Here is an 18,694-nt window from a genome sequence, read left to right on the forward strand (position 1 = left end):
ATTGAAAATAGAAAAAGAAACACCCAAAGTCAATGTCCGTTTAAGACTGCACATAAATGGTATCATCAGTTTTTTCCATGGAGCCCACTGTGATAAGATACACATACCTCAACATGCTTGAGAACTTTGTTGTTCCTTAGATTCTTGCAGTTCAGTTTCCAACAAGATGGTGCTGCTCCACTACACTTTCAATGAGATGTTACAACACTCTTGAACAACTTTCCCCGAATGTTGGATCAGATCTAACTGCAAGGCCACCTAGATCTCTATATACTCTGTTGCTTGATTATTTATTACAAGTTGTATGTACCAAAGAAATGTTTGAGACTTGGATGATAAAACAGAATTGTTGAAGCTATTAGTCTAACAATGCCACAGATTCTCCTAATACTTGTGTGTTAGATTATACTCTAAATGTCTGCCAAGCTACAAAAGATGCACACATTGAACTTGACTAACCTATATTAACTTAGTGAGTTGCTGTGTTTATTAAAAAAAAATATTATATTTTATTAATTGGTTTTCTTAAAATAAGTTGTTACTGTTGGGTACCTTTAGCCTCCAGAACCTCCTGGTATTACTTCAGAGGATGAAAGATGATATGAATGAATGTAAATGTACTTGTACAGTCTCAGGTTGACCATTCCTGAGATGTGTGGTTAACTGAAATCTAACCACCAAAGAATACCGGTATCCACAATCTAGTATTCAAATCCATATAAAAGTAAATTCCTTTACTAGGATTTGAACCTTAGAACTCTTGATTTTGAAATCAACTGATCTATTTAATTTTTAAGTGGGAACAGGAAGCATTGACAACAATTCAACAAACCTTTTGAGAAAATGTCCCAAAAGAAAAAGTTTTGAACAATACAAAAATCATTTAAATTGTCCTGGTAGAACTCCTTTAAATGATAAACTTCAACCAAAAAGGACATTGCTATGCTTCAGTTTATATTTTTAATTTAATTGAGATTTAAATTGTTAATTTAATAGAAATAATGTAAATCTGTTGTCAGTTTTTACAGAATATAAATTGAATAAGCCTGAAATTTCTGCAATCTCATTTAATGTGCATTTAAAAACATATACATACAACAAACATCTAGGAATTAATGCGTTTAAAATTTATTTTTGTTGTTTACATTACTTTTTATTGATTTTTACGCAATTAATTTTTTATTCATAAAAAAAACCATCAAAAACTTTTCCCTAAGAGTTTTATGTACTCATTTTATCATTGAGCTACGTTAATAATATCACCTTTTTTATTTTTACCAAAACTCATCCTGAAACTATTTCCTATCTTCATGAGATATAGAAAAAGCTTCTTAATTAGTTTCATTAAACATGATATTAATAAAAATAAAAAGTGATACAGCATATTTAATATCATTATTGAATTATGTTCTTATATATCAATCTAGTGTAGATATGCGTCTTCAGCCATGTGGGTAAATTATTTTACCTCCTCTCCTAGAAATTGATTAGACTGAACAGTCAAGATTAACAAGACATAAATACAAACCTTGATGATCCATAATTTTGCATATTAGGGATCATCACAACTAAAATATTTTACAAGTATTCCAAATTTTATGTTCTTTAGTATTTCTTCTCTTGAAAATGACAGAGTATAAATTTTTATTGCTAAACTGTAGACCAATAAGTGTTATTTTTACTAGCTTTATTTTAACTCACAATGTTTTTTTCAATTTTTTTTCCATGTTTGTCCTCAAATCTTACATTCTTAATTTAACATAGCTCCTGACATTTCCGACTGATGAAATTTTGCACAGTTACTAAGATCGGGTGACAATACAATATTCTACCATTACTTTTGCAAACATCCCCCCAGTACGGTGGTAAATTAAGGGTGCAGGTGTAATAATTTAACATACTTCCTGATATTGCCTATAGATGAAATTTTGCACAATTGTTAAGATTGGGTGACAATACAGTATTCCACCATTACTTTTGCAAACATCTCCCCACATGGGAACAAATTAAGGGTGGAAATTAAAAATGAGGATGTAAAAAATTGCTAAATCTGCAAGGGTGTTCCCTGTCTCCGTTACTTTTTAATCTTTACATGGAACTAGCAGTTAATGATGTTAAAGAACAATTTAGATTCGGAGTAACAGTACAAGGTGAAAAGATAAAGATGCTACGATTTGCTGATGATATAGTAATTCTAGCCAAGAATAAAAAGGATTTAGAAGAAACAATGAATGGCATAGATGAAGTCCTACGCAAGAACTATCGCATGAAAATAAACAAGAACAAAACAAAAGTAATGAAATGTAGTAGAAATAACAAAGATGGACTACTGAATGTGAAAATAGGAGGAGAAAAGATTATGGAGGTAGAAGAATTTTGTTATTTGGGAAGTAGAATTACTAAAGATGGACAAAGCAGGAGCGATATAAAATGCCGAATAGCACAAGCTAAACGAGCCTTCAGTAAGAAATATAAGTTGTTTACATCAAAAATTAATTTAAATGTCAGGAAAAGATTTTTGAAAGTGTATGTTTGGAGTGTTGCTTTATATGGAAGTGAAACTTGGACAATCTGAGTATCTGAGAAGAAAAGGTTAGAAGCTTTTGAAATGTGGTGCTATAGGAAAATGTTAAAAATCAGATGGGTGGATAAAGTGACAAATGAGGAGGTATTGCGGCAAATAGATGAAGAAAGAAGCATTTGGAAAAATATAGTTAAAAGAAGAGACAGACTTATAGGCCACATACTAAGGCATCCTGGAATAGTCGCTTTAATTTTGGAAGGACAGGTAGAAGGGAAAAATTGTGTAGGCAGGCCACGTTTGGAATACGTAAAACAAATTGTTAGGGATGTAGGATGTAGAGGGTATACTGAAATGAAACGACTAGCACTAGATAGGGAATCTTGGAGAGCTGCATCAAACCAGTCAAATGACTGAAGACAAAAAAAAAAAAATCTGCAAAACGGCTATGCAGGGTTTCAAATCCAAATTAATTAAAGTCATGGAATGTATGATAATAATTTGATTAATGTATAAGTAAAAAGTATAAAGAAAGTTTTTAAAAAAAATGTGTAATATTATTTTAAATCATAGATAAATCATTTTTATTTGTCATTTTGATGATGGACCTATGAATTTGGTCGAAAGGCATCTAACGCAATAATGTTAGTTAGATATTTTATTTCTCAACAGAAAACTGAAGTTTTTAACAAAATGCAAAATTTCATACTATTCAATAATATTAACCGGAGAACTACTCTAAATGCAATTTCACGTATTATATAATATTATTATTACTATACTAATCAACTTTTTTTAAATATATTTAGTGAGATCATACCATTCAATTCTATGAGAATACCAATATTAACAAACAATGAGAAATAAAATTAAAAATAATACCTTTTACATATGTCATCATATCAATAAACAAAACGAAAATAAAAGTCAGGTTGGAAAAATAATAGCAGAGGAAACGAAGGTGATGAGGCTGAATATCCAGAAAAAGTACCCAGAACACAAAAGACTGGATACCAGAGTACCATACAACTCATGAAGTGCCACAGCCTACCTTTGAAGAAATTGAAAAATGAAAAGCCAGCTGGTGAGGATTCAGTGATGGCAGAAATGTTGAAATATGGAGGAGAGGAATTGGCAAGATGGATACACACTGATTCTGATGATTTAGAGGGAAGAGATGTCAAGAGACTGGAGGAAAGGATTGGTGTGCCCTTTATACAAGAAAGGTGATAAATTGATCTGTAGCAATTACTGAGGGATTACTCTCTTGGATGTAGCCTACAAAGTCTTCTGTTGAGTCCAGATGAATAGATTAAGCACTTTGGTGGAAGGAAGAGTTGGAGAATACCAGTACAAATTTAGGCCTGGTTGAGGTACAATAGATCAATATTTGTGCTACGGCAAACCACAGAGAAGTACTATGAATACGACATAAGTTTACATTTGTTATTTGCCGACTTTTAGTATTAAATGCTCTAGAGAGTTACGGTATTCCCAAAAATTTGGTGAAAATGACCATGTACAATAGTGTAGGTATGGTAATGAATGATGAAAAACATGTGGAGTTTGGCATAGGGGAGAAAGTTAGGCTCTTTAATGTGGTGCTTCAAAACGCATTGGAGAACACTGATATGAGAGAACGTATCATAAACAGAATGATACAAATACAGATGTATGCGGATGATATTGTCCTGGTAGCGAGAAATGAAGGAGACATTTATAGAAATATAGGAGACAAAAAAGGTTGGATTGGAAACAAACAAAGGAAAAACCAACTATCTGACAATAAACAGTGCAAGAGCAAGAGGACAGGATAATGGAGTGAAAATTGGGGTAGACATCTTTGAAAATGCAAGAAATTTCACATACTGGGGAACAGAAATAAAATGACAATAAAGTGCCCATGGAAATTAAAAGAATAATTATGCTTGGCAACTGTGCATACTTTGCCATGCTAAGTTAATAATAATATTTAATGAGAACATGTGAACCTGTTTTTGAAGAAGGAAAATGGAAGATTAGAAGGAATGAAGAAATAGAGGGAATACAGCAAGGACAAAATATAGTATAACCACTATAATCACTGTATAATAATATATACTAATACTATATAATATAATTATTAGTATATAATGGTTATACTATAATATAAAATAATATAACTACTATAATTCTTCATGAAAAATTATAGAACTGAAGAACTGGTTAACTGGGTCATATGGAGAGCATGACACAACAGAGATAGCAACCAGGAATAATACATGGAGGAATAGATAGAATTAGAAGGAAACAGCCCAAGAATGCACTGGCTCCAGGATGTAACGAAGGATCTGACAGCAATGGGAGTTAGAAGTTGGAGAGAGGCGAAAAGAGAAGGGAAGTCTGGAAGTGGACAAAGCCCACACTGGGCTGTAGCGCCAGGATAAGAAATATACAAAAGTGAGATGTACATTTTCTAGAGCATATTTTTGTGGTTACTTATTTAAAATTTCAGAATATTTGAGTGTGTAAAAAATAAATTAAAATTTTATGATAGAAGACTTATGTCAGCTTGGGGTGTTCTTACTAAAGAACATCACTTGTGTAACAAATTTAAGCTTTTCTAAGGTTTTTCCTTAGGTGGAAATACTTTGTTCTAAATGTATGATTTTCAACATATTCATTATAAGGACAAAAATTCTGACTGTTGGTACATTACCATAGAAAATAGTTCTGTATAATATCATAATTTGAGTCAGTCAAAGATAGCAAAAGTGAAATCTCCAGGAAATCTATATTATTATTATTAGTTTCATTATTACTAAATCTCACTTTCTTTTATTTAACCTTAAATTCACCTTCACTTTACAAATAAAAGAAATGAATGTAATTTATATAATACAAACATAAAAACTGTACACAAAAATATAAATAATCACATACAGTAATATTGTATGTAATTACTGTTTACATATATACTGTTATTATATGCATATATTATGGTATATAGTATACGTACAACTGGATACATACAATAATCCATTGTTTAATGTGGTTAATTGGTTCCACAGAAACTTTGTGTTATACGAGACCCACACTGTATATAAAAAAGGGGTTAGGTTCCGAAGCCTTTTTTGGTATTAATTACAAAAACAAAACAAAATATGTAATAAGAAAATTTTTTATTTACATCAGATAAATCATGTAACTTAAGAACACATAAAAAAACTTAATATATAAAATTATAAATTGTACTTGTATTTCATTATACATATTAAGGTAAATCAAATATAAGCGGGATTTTATTTTTAAAAAAAATTATTTATTGAAAAATAAAAAGCAAATATAATTTATTTTCCTACATAGTTTCATGTTTTATAAATACATTTTTCCCAGCAAAAAGGAAGGTTTTTTTTATCGTAGCATCGTAGAATAAAGCTGGTTGTGTCAAAAGCTAATTATGCACGAATCCCATTCCTTCACGCCCTCGTCATCTTCAAATCGTTGCCCTCCTAGAGCTTTTTTAAGTGGCCCAAACAAATGAAAATTGCAGGGCGATAGGTCCATGCTGTAGGGACCTACAAGTTGAGTTGAAGTGCATTTCTTCAAGTTTTGAGACCGTTAGACCTGGTATGGGGCCTGGTGTTGTAATGGAGGAGGATGGCCTCTTGAACTGTTTGGTTTCATATTTTGTGCGATGTGCAGCCTTCACCATATTCAACAGCTCGCAGTAGAAAGCAACATTGTCTGTGCATCGCTCACGCAAAAATTCAATGAGCAAAATACCTAGCCGGTCAAAAAAATGGTTAAAAGAACCTTGCCAGCTGACAGTCAAGTCTTGGTTTTCACTGGGGCTGCCTCCCCTTTCCTCTGCCACTTTGCCATATTGGCTTGTTTCACGACTAGGGAGTGTAGCTGAGGACCGTTTCATTGCAGGTGGCGATCTGACTCAAATATGCATAACCTTCTTTTGCAAACCTTGCTATAAACATCTGACAGACCTCCAAATATCTCAACTTCTGATCAGCAGTCAAAAGGTGAGGGACCCATCTGGCCCACACTTTACGGAACTGTAGGTCGTTTGTGATGATTGCTTGACAGCTTCCATAACTTATTCAGACCTGTTCTGCAATTCTGGATACTCTCATCCATCGAATGTCTCAAACCGCATGAATGTTTTCATCTGTAATGCTGGTCCAAGGATGGTGATCGTGTTCCTAATTTTCAACTTGTTCTCGTCCTTCCTTGAACTCTTAATGCCAGGCAAACACACTAGTCCTTGACAATGTTTGGTCCCCAAACTGTGCAGTCAATCTCTCAGAAAATTTCCGTCACTTGAACTCTTTCACGAGCAAAATATTTTATAATTATGCGTTGCGCAGTAGAGGGGTGCACCTCTATAGAGCATTACTGATGTATTGATTGGGAGTGTGGAATGACAGCTTCCATAACTTATTCAGACCTGTTCTGCAATTCTGGATACTCTCATCCATCGAATGTCTCAAACCGCATGAATGTTTTCATCTGTAATGCTGGTCCAAGGATGGTGATCGTGTTCCTAATTTTCAACTTGTTCTCGTCCTTCCTTGAACTCTTAATGCCAGGCAAACACACTAGTCCTTGACAATGTTTGGTCCCCAAACTGTGCAGTCAATCTCTCAGAAAATTTCCGTCACTTGAACTCTTTCACGAGCAAAATATTTTATAATTATGCGTTGCGCAGTAGAGGGGTGCACCTCTATAGAGCATTACTGATGTATTGATTGGGAGTGTGGAATGGCTGGCTCTGGGGAGAGGAGTGATGTATGCTTGGGTGGGGTCATTATACTCCACCCAAGCATACTAGAAGCATGGGCCCAGTCCTATCAACCGCAGACGCTCAAGAATAAAAATCCCATTTACCCATGTACATAATACAGAGAAAACAAACACTTTTAATCCCCATCGCTGTCTTTAAGAATAAAACTTTTGAAGGTCTTTATTTTTATTTAGCAGTGGCTGTAAGTTTTCACTTGAAATTACTCGTTCATCATTTGTAGGATTATTATGACATTTCGGCTGGTTTAGATATCAAGAAATCAGTAATAAGACTGCTTACCGCTGTGCTGCAATTTTTGATTATTATTGTCCTTAACAAATATCCAATTTCCTTGTAAATATTTTTAGAATGCTCTTATCAAGGGATTGTTTACTGTAAAAAAAAAAAGCTTGCTATTTTCTTGGTGAACTTAGACTTTCTGCTAATATTTTGCAACCAAATTCTTTCATGGTCTTATCACAATCAGAATCTTTGACATTATCATAGTCATTTGCATTAGGTTTAGCATCATCTAACTATTACAACAGTTCCTCCTCATTTACTTTTCTTTTCAATTAATTCAATAATTTTGTCTTCATCCATATTGGAAAACCCCTCCCCTTCTAATGTGAGTGGAAAATTTATTATACAAATTACTTCAGTAATCAATTGGATCTATGTAAAAATAGTTATAAAATCTGCATCAGCATTGTAAAAATAAAAATATTTACACACAACTATAAAAGGTAATTTCATGAATTCATAGAAATTTGAAGTCATGGGAATTTCTATACATAAAAATCTGCAGATATTATATATATATATATACATTTAACTCTGCAATCAACAAGTACTTGGTACAATGACAGTGAAATATTACATCAGCCTATATTGAATTGTTTATTTTAACTGAGTGTATTCTGATTATTGCTTCGAGTTCCTGGTCTATGAGATCAAAAAATGTTTTGAGTGCAAAGGATTATTACAAAAAAAAAATGAATGAATGAAAAAAAAAAAAAAAATATATATATATACACACATAAGATAAATACTAATTCCCCTAATATAGATTGTAGAATTAAAAGAATTTGTAAACCACATTATACAGGGTTATCATAAAAGAATGGTGCGGTTTTGAACATGGTTTAAATTAAAACATAATTACTTACAGTTTGTTTTTTATTTTTCAAATTTGTCGTCTCAAACATTTTTTTTACATAATTAATAAATTTCAATATGTGCGACCTTAGTCGCTCGACAAATGTCCAAACAATACTCAACTTCTCTCCAAACATTAGTTAACATTTCTTCGTTAATGGTTGTCATTGTTTCATTAATCCTATTTTTTAAGCGGTTTAGGTCGCAAAGTTTTTGCGTATAAGCAACGCTTTTGATGTACCCCCACAAGAAAAAATCGCAAGGTATCAGGTCTGGACTCCTTGGAGGCCAAAGTATGGTCCTTGCCGGCCTATCCATCGATCTCCAAATTTTTTGTTCAAAGCGTCTGTGACCGATGCATTGAAGTGCGAGGGAGCACCATCTTGTTGGAAATGAACTTGAATGTTTTCGAGTTCATCCGGCTGAGGAAAGCAATAATCGGTTAACATGTCAAGAAACACAACTCCATTAATTGTTTTTTCAGCAAAGCAATAAGGCCCTATTACATGATTTTTCATCACACCACAGCAAACATTAACTTTAGGAGAATCGCGTTGTTTCTCGATAATTGCGTGTGGGTTTTCAGAGCAGCATATTCGTGAATTGTGTCTGCTAACTCATCCATTCGCATGGAATGTAGCTTCGTCTGTAAAAATGATTCGTTTTCACTTATTCTGTCCAACATTTCAACAGCGAAATTGTAACGTTTTACACCATCATCGGGTTTCAATTCCTGCAGTATCTGGATTTTATAAGCGTGTAATTTCAGTTTTTTAAGTAAAACTTTGTGAACTGTTGATTTTTGAATACCTAATTCGACGCTTCGACAAGGGATGGACTTCCCAGAACTTCTAATTGCCGATTGTCTAATTAGTTCAACCATTTCATCTGGTACACTTGGTCTGCTGGTTGATTTCTGTTTCTTAACCGATCCAGTTTCTTCTAATCTTTTGAACCAACGTGTTATGTTATTTTTGTGCGGTGGATCTCTTCTGAATTCACGTTGAACTAAAATTACGGATTTTAATTCAGCCATCAATAAAACACACTTTGCTTTGTCTTTATCTGAGAACATAGTAACTCACTAAACTCACCGCAACAACAATACAAGAAATGACGTCGTGGTTACAACAGCTAATAAACAAACTTTTGGGTTGGAGGCTTTCAGGGATACCAATATAACATCTAGATATTTCCCTATAATCTTCTCTATGAATTACTGAAACTGCACCATTCTTTTATGATAATCCTGTATAGAAACTGTAATAGTGTTAAGTAAATCATCTGTCCATAATTTGCAAACCGTGTTGTGCGAGAACCACATTAAATGAGGGATTACTATACATCGATAAAACAGTTTTTCAAACTTAATAAATATAACACAAAATTAATAGATCTATTTTGAACTTGCAAAAATAGTGAAGTAGTTATAAACAAGAATTGAATTACGAAAGTGTACCATTTCTATAGAAATAAACACTACTTTCAAGGTTAAATGTTAAAACTGAATTTTAACATTTGAACCGAATTTTAAAGTAATCAATAAGAAAGTAATATTGTGTGCACTAGTGTTAATAAGGCAAATGCAAATATGTTAGTATTCTCTAATGAAGAGCTAGAACGTGAACTAATTAAATAAACAAAAGCAAACGTAACGGAAATTTTATTACTTAAATGGGAAAGATGTTATAAATAATTGGAAATCATACTGGAAAATGATCCAGATAAATAAAAAGAAAAGAAATGTGTAGTTTGTCAAGATAAAGACACCAAGGCATGTTACAAGCAGATTTACCATAAAAACTGCTGTTAACATGCAATAAATCATGATGGAAACATTCACCAAGAAATTACAAATGACGCTTGTAAGTAATGTATTTACAGCTAGGTTTATATTGCAGTAGTGCACAAATAACTTACAATTACACTCATTAAATATATATATATATGACTTAACATTTCATAGCTTTTATTTTATCTTCTAAGTAAATTATGTAGAATTTATTGTAAAACTTCTTTTATCTACAAAACACATTTTTATTTCAGAATCATCCTTGAATTACAAGTAATTTTATTCGACTTGCACATCATATAATGGATTTTTTATGTAAGTCAAGATAATACTGTAAATACATTTTCTGTTCATAGCAGTCATTAGTAAATTCAACCTATTTTGTGTTATGATGATAACCAAATTAAATGGAAAAGGTGTTGTAAATGCAACTACCTGAAAGAATTGCATATAACATCTATTCTCACTAGACAAACTTTACTTGGTAGGTAAAAGCTTTCGGCAAAAAATCTAAACTTTTTTAAGGTTGTGCCAATATTATATTACACTAGCTAAAGATATAGGAACATGTTTTCATCATTCATCTGAATTACTTGATGCCTTTTTTTTACCTCCTGAAACCACATTACCTCTACATTTAGCAAAAATTACTTAATTTATATTACATGATCGACTAACCTGCATTACTAATTAGGGTATCTAAATTTTTTTCAACATTTTCCAGCTCTTCAATTTCTTTTTGTAATGTATTATATGTACTTCCTAAAGCATGGCCTTTACTGAAAGAAAAAGAAAAATTATAAATTTAAAAATTTCACATAATATATTCTGAGATTTATTTATTAAAAACAGTTCTAAATTAAGATTTAATAAAACGTTAGTACCCTATACTAAAAAACCAGAGTCAATACATCCACCTCTTGAGTCAATGAAAGAAAGCTTATGTACAAGGTGCAACAACAATAAAGTAATGAGACTGATTTTTCCATACAAAATGTAGCAACCCTGCAGCCTTCATAGACATTCCATCTTTGACTTTGATCTTTCTACCACTAATACTCCAAGCGGCACATCCATACAACCTCTGTCTTGAGTAGTGGTGAAATAAGTGAACACATGTTTTGGTCTCTCATAGCTAATGGAATTGCAAAATAGTGTGCAACAGTATGCCATTTCTTTTTGTGTTGAACTCTGTAAAATACAACATCCTATGGTAAGCTTCAGAAGGCTTTTGAAAATGAGGTTATGTCAAGAGCTCAAATTTTTCATGGGCATTAAATGTTTTGTGAACGCAGAACAAATGTTGAAGATTAAAACTATAGTGGACGACCATAAAATGTCAACATGGCCAGGGGGGTGTGAAATCGAACAATCTGATCGAAGATTATCTGCCAAATAATAACAGAAGATCTGGGCATGTGAAAAACTTATGTGAAAATGGTTCTGAAAAATCTCACCAGACCAACAGCTAGATGCATGAACAAATGTGACAGCTTATTTGCTGGAACAAGTACAGATCAACTCAGAGTTATTAAACAGTGTTATCACTGGTGATAAAAGTTAGTTCTATCAGTACGATCCAGACACAACGTCAAAGTTTGCAATCGTGATCAGGTATCACCCAAACCAAAAAAAGCTCACATGTCAAAGTCAAAAGTGAAACGCATGCTTGTGTGCTTTTTTGATTCCAGAGATATTGTTCATAGAGTGGGTGCTCCTGGATAGACAGTTATTCAATATTTTTACAAAAATTTTGAAAACAAGTCCTCTGAGTCCGTTCAAACATTGGTATGAGTTGGATTCTTCATCATGATAATGCACCATCTCATTCTGCATTGTCTGTACAGGAGTTTTTAACCTGAAAATGCATTTGAGGTATACCACAGCCACCTTATTCACCACATCTTGCCCTGAGTGACTTTTTTTATTCCCAAGAGTCAAATTGGTGGTGAAGGGACAACATTTTCAAACAGAAGTTCTTCAAAATGCTGTGACAAAATTCCAGAAATGTTGAAGTGTGTGCAAGCAGAAAGAAAATACTTTGAAGGAGATTACACTAAAGCTGACTTAAAAATTTTTTTTATCACATTAGTCTCATTACTTTATTGCTGCATCTTGCATATCATACCTAAAGGGTAGAAAATTAATTTTTTCATGGCAAGTAGTGTGGACATTAGTACAATTTAACGTTTTGCTTTAGCATTGGACCAAAACTGTCTTTCAAAATTTGATGTACAGAGCAAACGCCTAAATCACACAGTATTCTAATCTATTATACTGCACCACAAGTTATGGAATAAAAACACAATTTTTAGATCCTTTTTGCTAACAATGAAACTACTAGTCAGTCATTTCTTTGCTCAAAGCATATGTATTATTTTTCTCAGTAGTTCTAACACAGAACATTTTTGCTTCAATTTCCAGTCATTTGAATGCTACTTCAATCAATGTGTCATACTGATTATGATACTGTATTTAAATCAATTTATATCTGTGGTTAAGTTTGTCATCCAGTCTTGCTGTGTATTCTTTTGTAATGTGTGCTTTGTTTCATGGCTTTTATTTCCAGTACCTTGGAATAGAGTTAAACTATTTAATGATGTCATGTAAACATAATCAGATTATAATAATTTATGAAACACTGGAGGCTGAAAAAAAAGGGTTAAAAACAATTGGATTTTCTTTAATGCCACGTTGATTTTGATCTGAATTTTAGTGATTTCAGACTAGAATATATAAATAAAGATTATATATATACATGTCTCTTTAAATATATATTTAATCAACTGTTTTTCTGGGCAAGAAATTGTTTCCTGATGAAACAACTGAAATCAATCTGTTCGATTCATTATTTTGGACAGCTGGGAGGAAATTACTATACATGAAATGCAATCTAATACATTTTAAATGAGGTATTATACATAATAAATATTTCACTGCTTTGAGCCTTCCATATAAAAACTCATTAACACATCTTTGGTAGGCTCAAGATAAAAGTACAAACCACAACATATCATTGATGTACTTAAGCTTTAACGAGTTGGCTGTAGATATCTTAAAGATATGAAATACTATTTCTGTAAATCAGAAATAGCAAACATAGAGGAGAGTAATTATTTAAAACTATTTCTTATAGTCAATCCCTGTAATAGAAAATTAAAGAAAGATCTATATTTAAGTGTTATATTTCATTTTTTAATAGAAAAATTAATAATGAGTTTTTATAATTTTATTTTACTTTCAGAGTGAAGTAATTCTAAAAATTGCTATAACAATACTTTTATAACAATTAATATTACAGCAAATCTCTGGCTTCGAGTATGAACTACCTTAACTATTTTTACTGTTGTTATATATAATGTGAAGGGCGTAATGTTTAGGATCAGACTTTATAACTTTTTCCAAAATAACAACTTTAAAAAAAGTCGGATTCAGCCTTCACAAGGTGCACCTGGATATATCCGGAACAAACAGGGGAAATTTGTTCAGTGAACTGAATCTAAACAAACATCACAGCTTCAATTATCATCAAATCACACCTCACTACATAGACGAACACGAAAAATACAAGTCCAAATCAGACTGAAGTAGAACACCTACACTTCTACAAACAAAATTCCATCATGGGTCTGGAATAAATAAGAAACACCTACCAGGACACCAGGGAATCTCAAGGATATAGGCTCTACAAAAATATATCTGGGAAGAGAGTGATGAAAAATGACCCAGAGTTTGGAACAGGCTTTTTAGTCAGCCTCAAAATCAAAAACTCCAAACAAGAATCTCAATACTCACCCTAAAGCATCTAATAAAATCTACACTATAATAAACGTCCATGCACAAACTAATAATAAAAACTACTCTCCAAAAAACCGTAAAGAAACAGAAAAGTTCTGGGATCTACTCAACCAGACTACAAATAACACTCCAAAAAACCACATGTTAAACAATTAATCGGAGACTATAATGGTCAACTAGGCAGAGAACGAAGATACCAAGCGATATAATCAGAAAATGGTGTGTCAAAAAAACAAAACAAAAATGCAAAGACAATTGTCGATCTCAGCAGAAACCATAACCTAACATTAAAATCTACATATTTCAAGAGGAAACCTAAAAAATTCAAAACCTTGAAATGCTAAAGGAGAATGGCAATTAGACTATTTCTTCATAGACAAACACCACCACAAGGACTTTTACAATGTAAAAGTCCTCCAAGAGTAGACACAGGCTCAGATTACTATGTAGTCAAAATTAAATTTACTCACCTAAGAAAGCAATGAAACCACGCCTCTAAAACTAAAAGAAAAATGGACCCTACCCAACTAATCAAGAATGAAAATTACCAAAAAGCAACTGAAAAAATAACAATCACTGACAAACTTTAAGATCTAGTCAATAACCTTAAACAAATCACAGAAGAATTAGCCCCAATAAAATCCTGTAAAAAAAAATCAATGGTGGAACAATGAATGCGACGAAAAAGAAACTACAAGTATGGATATTTCAACTATCCCAAAAAATCAGAAATATCCTTCCAAAATCTAGTAAAACAAAGAAAAGAAACAACCCGAACCCCAAGTAAAATAAAAAGACTACACCATAAAGACACAATTAAGTCAACAGAAGAATTGTATAAAACATAGTTTAGGGACTACTACAAAACCTTAAAAAATCAGCTCCAAAAATACGAACCCTCCCAACCCTACTAATAAAGAATGAGAACTTTTAACTGGCCTGTAACAATAAAGACGAGGAAATCCTAGCTAAATATTTCAACACACTACTAAATTGTGAATAACCGACAGATTTCTAAACTTCAATACAAACACCCCCACCAGAAAACACAACCCGCCCACAGTAAAAGAAGTTTACCAAGTACTGGGTAAGATGAAGAATTACAAAGCAGCAGATAAGATTTTTGTAAAGATCTAGAAACATCAAGGAAGAGAAGCAAAAATTGCCCTCCTCAATAGCAATTCAATATCTGGATCAATATCCCCCTCCCCTATTACCCTCCACAATATCTGGATCAAAGAACTTCCGGAATACTGGAAGACGGCTATCATCCATCTGCTACACAAAAATGGGGACAAAATAGATCCTAACAAGTACAGGGGAATCTCACTCCTAGACACAACATACAAAATTCTTTCATGAATCATCCTCAACAGAATCGGTTCACAACTCAAGAAAGAATGAGCAAAATACCAGGGACGTTTCAGACCCTGGAGGAGCTGTCCAGACCAGATCTTGAGTTTCAAGCTAATAATAACAGGAAAAGAAACAGACATGGCGATAACATTTGTAGATTTCAAGAAAGCTACGACTGCATCCACAGAGAATAACTACTAAAAATTCTGACCCTCACAAACCCTAAGTCGAAAGTATTCAGAGGCGAGCTCTAGTAAACTTGAGATCAAAACAGGACTGCGCTAAGGCGATGGGCCTCTCACCGCTATTATTCAACTATGCTCTAGAAATGGTAATGAGGAAGTGCCTCAAAAAAGGCCCCCATAAGTAAAAGTGGGGCGAAAAATCAAAACAAATTGTCTTGGTTTAGCTGATGGAGTTGGCACTGCTAGCAAACAACACTGACAAAGCTAAATCACAGATATTTGAACTTCAAAACATTGCAAATAAAATTGACCTAAAAATTTCATTTGAAAAGAAGAAATTATGCTCCATTAGCTAATATGATTAAAGGTAAACATAAACAGTAATAAAATTAAAACAGTAACCCAATTAAATATCTTGGAGAAAAAATACAAACAACTTTAGTGAAATAAACCTAAATCCAAAAAACAAAAACTAACTAGAGCTCGAAAATTAACCTGATACACTTACAATATAAAATGCTTATCAAGAAACTCAAAACTAAGACACTACAACACAGTAATAAAACCTGAATCCACTTTGCAGCAGAAACACTCTTCCACCTGGATGAACAGACTCCAGAAAATCAAAAGAATTGGAAGAACCTGCATCAATAAAAAGTATCAGAAAGACGAGCAGTGATGGGTTTTGCTTGGTAAAGTCGTGTACTGAGTTAGAACCCATCACTGATAAGGTGCTAGGAAGAGGAGACTAGGATTCATTAGACATATCTTGAGGATTAATATTCAAGACTTCTGTAACAGCTAGTACAGTACAATCTCGACTTGAAAAACACCAAGACAAGATTCAGATGGATCAGAGAATAAAAGAATCTGAAGGAAATTCGTGTTATACCAGAAAACACCACAGATAAGATAAAGTTAAACAAAAACACTCGCTTCACCCGCACAAGAAAAAACACAACATTTTTAACACTAAAAAGGACACAAAGATCAGAACGTATGAAAATGTATTGGGAGGACCGCAAGACCCAAACAGTCCCATTGAAGAGAATTGGATAACAGACTAACTAAAGTGATCCTATGCGGTCATAAAAGATAATAATAATACAATATGAAATCCTAGATAATTTTTTATGAGTTAAACAAGCAATGAGTTTATTGATCTTAATATTGGTAGATCAGATAGAATTTAACAAAAAATTGCACACACTTGTAACATTACATAAAACAAAGAATATACAATGAACTAAAAAAATATAATGATTACTCTGGATAAATAACAATACAGTTAATTTAATCAATTAAACTCATTGATTATACTCATTTTATAGAAGTAATGATTTGAAATCAATCAATAATTACATAAATATCAAAATTAACAGATAAATAAATAATAAAAATATTTTTAATCAAATATGACAGACAGAAAAATTTATTCAGTTATTTTAAAATTAATTTAATTTCTAGTAATTTTTAAAATTACTGAACTTACTACTGATCTTATGAAGTAGTACTACAGAATGAAAAGTCATAACAATAAAAGTAAATAATTATTAAATTAGATCTTTACAGATCCATATGTTGGAGTGATCCTATTGAAAGGACCTACAAAAAGGAAACATTTATCTAAGATGTAAATAAAATATGAAAAAACTTACCGCCATTGAATGTTATTTTTAGATTTTTTTTCAAGTATACCAATTCCTTCGAGAACATTGGTGATATCATATATTCTACGTTTTTGTACTTCTAAGCGTTCTGACGCAACATTTAAATCAACAACACCTTGGGGCGATGATTTTAATAAGTTGACAAATTTTTTTGTTAATAGACCAAGAGATGTATCATACCTGGTCAGAGCAGGTTCTGTAACAATTGTTTATAAAAAATAAGAATGTCAATTTTTTATATCAAACACAACTGTGCTGATGAAAACCCTCTATGGATACTTAAATGCCTCACAAAAACATATAATAATAATAATAATAATTGAAACATAAACATTAAATCAATAAAAACTTACCCTATATATAATATTAAACCTATTTATTAAACATGTTATCTGTTGTGTTCAATTAATAAATCATTAAACGCATAAGAAACAGCATGCTTAATTAAACTTACAAATTTATATAAAAAGCTCTCTGAATACATTTTATTACTGATGAAACTGTGGAATCTGAGAGCTTTTTATAACAGGTTTTCTACTTTATTTGTTCATAAGTAATTTTTGGTTATGTAAATATAAAACTGAAGTGAACTCTTCAAGGAGAATTTTTTTCTCGTTAACACAATAGCCTTAACTAATGTAATGTCTTACGCATGTAAAAAACTCCAAGCAAAACATGGATTTTGCATTAGTAAAATAAATTTTTAACTCTTTCAATGAAAATTTTTTATCGGTAATAAATCATGAAACACTGAACTTTTTGTAAAAATAATGTGAACTTTTGTAAAAATCTTGTTAAACATTTTTTTAAATCTCTTTATTGTGATAAATGAAAGAACTTTATTTTAAAAAAATAATGCTATTTTGAGCTTGAGGAAAATTATATTCAAATTCTTCTCAGTTATTCTAAATAGTAAATGAAAATATTGAATTATGGGAATAAATAGTACATTCAAAAAAAAAATTTTAATAATGAAGTTGTTTAAATGTTATCTACTGAAAAAAGAGAATACCTTTTAATAACGAATTACTTACTAAAACATTACTAAACACCACGGTAAAATTCAATCAATGTTGTTTTACAATGAGGATGCTAAAGAGATATTTTATATACACTACTATAAAATATCATCTCTTTCTTTCTTACCTGGCAATGTAAATTATTGGGGGGGGTAAAGCATTGTAGTAAATATTGCACAAGTTAGTATCAGCACATAACACTTTACAAACTTATAAACTTTTATTTTTGTATGTCATATAAAAATAAAAAGCCGATGAATCGGTTTTTGATGAAATAGGTTAAACCATACATCTATCAATCATGTAAACACAAATAGATTGGTAAAAGCCCTTCTCAACAAAAATATTTTACACTGTGGGAATAAATACTAATACTAAATATGATTCATCATATAAGATTACCTGATAATTTATATAC

At 32.0% G+C, this 18,694-nt stretch overlaps 1 protein-coding gene across 2 annotated transcripts in view; it reads right to left on the reverse strand.

The window, feature by feature from the left end:
- The window catches only part of LOC142332990 (transcription factor E2F5-like), a 101,322-nt gene that overhangs the window by 58,636 nt on the left and 23,992 nt on the right, over positions 1-18,694 (reverse strand). For both annotated transcript variants that reach the window (XR_012758470.1, XM_075379754.1), the window contains exons 5-6: positions 17,246-17,453; positions 10,927-11,027 (exon numbers count right to left, since the gene is read on the reverse strand). Coding sequence is in view for 1 of the 2 variants with exons in the window: in XM_075379754.1 (XP_075235869.1) it covers positions 10,927-11,027; positions 17,246-17,453 (309 nt within the window). In the remaining variant the exon portion in view is untranslated. The remainder of the gene's footprint in view (positions 1-10,926; positions 11,028-17,245; positions 17,454-18,694) is intronic.

This window comes from Lycorma delicatula, chromosome 12 (genome assembly GCF_047948215.1).
Source record: "Lycorma delicatula isolate Av1 chromosome 12, ASM4794821v1, whole genome shotgun sequence".
NCBI classification, from domain to species: domain Eukaryota; kingdom Metazoa; phylum Arthropoda; class Insecta; order Hemiptera; family Fulgoridae; genus Lycorma; species Lycorma delicatula.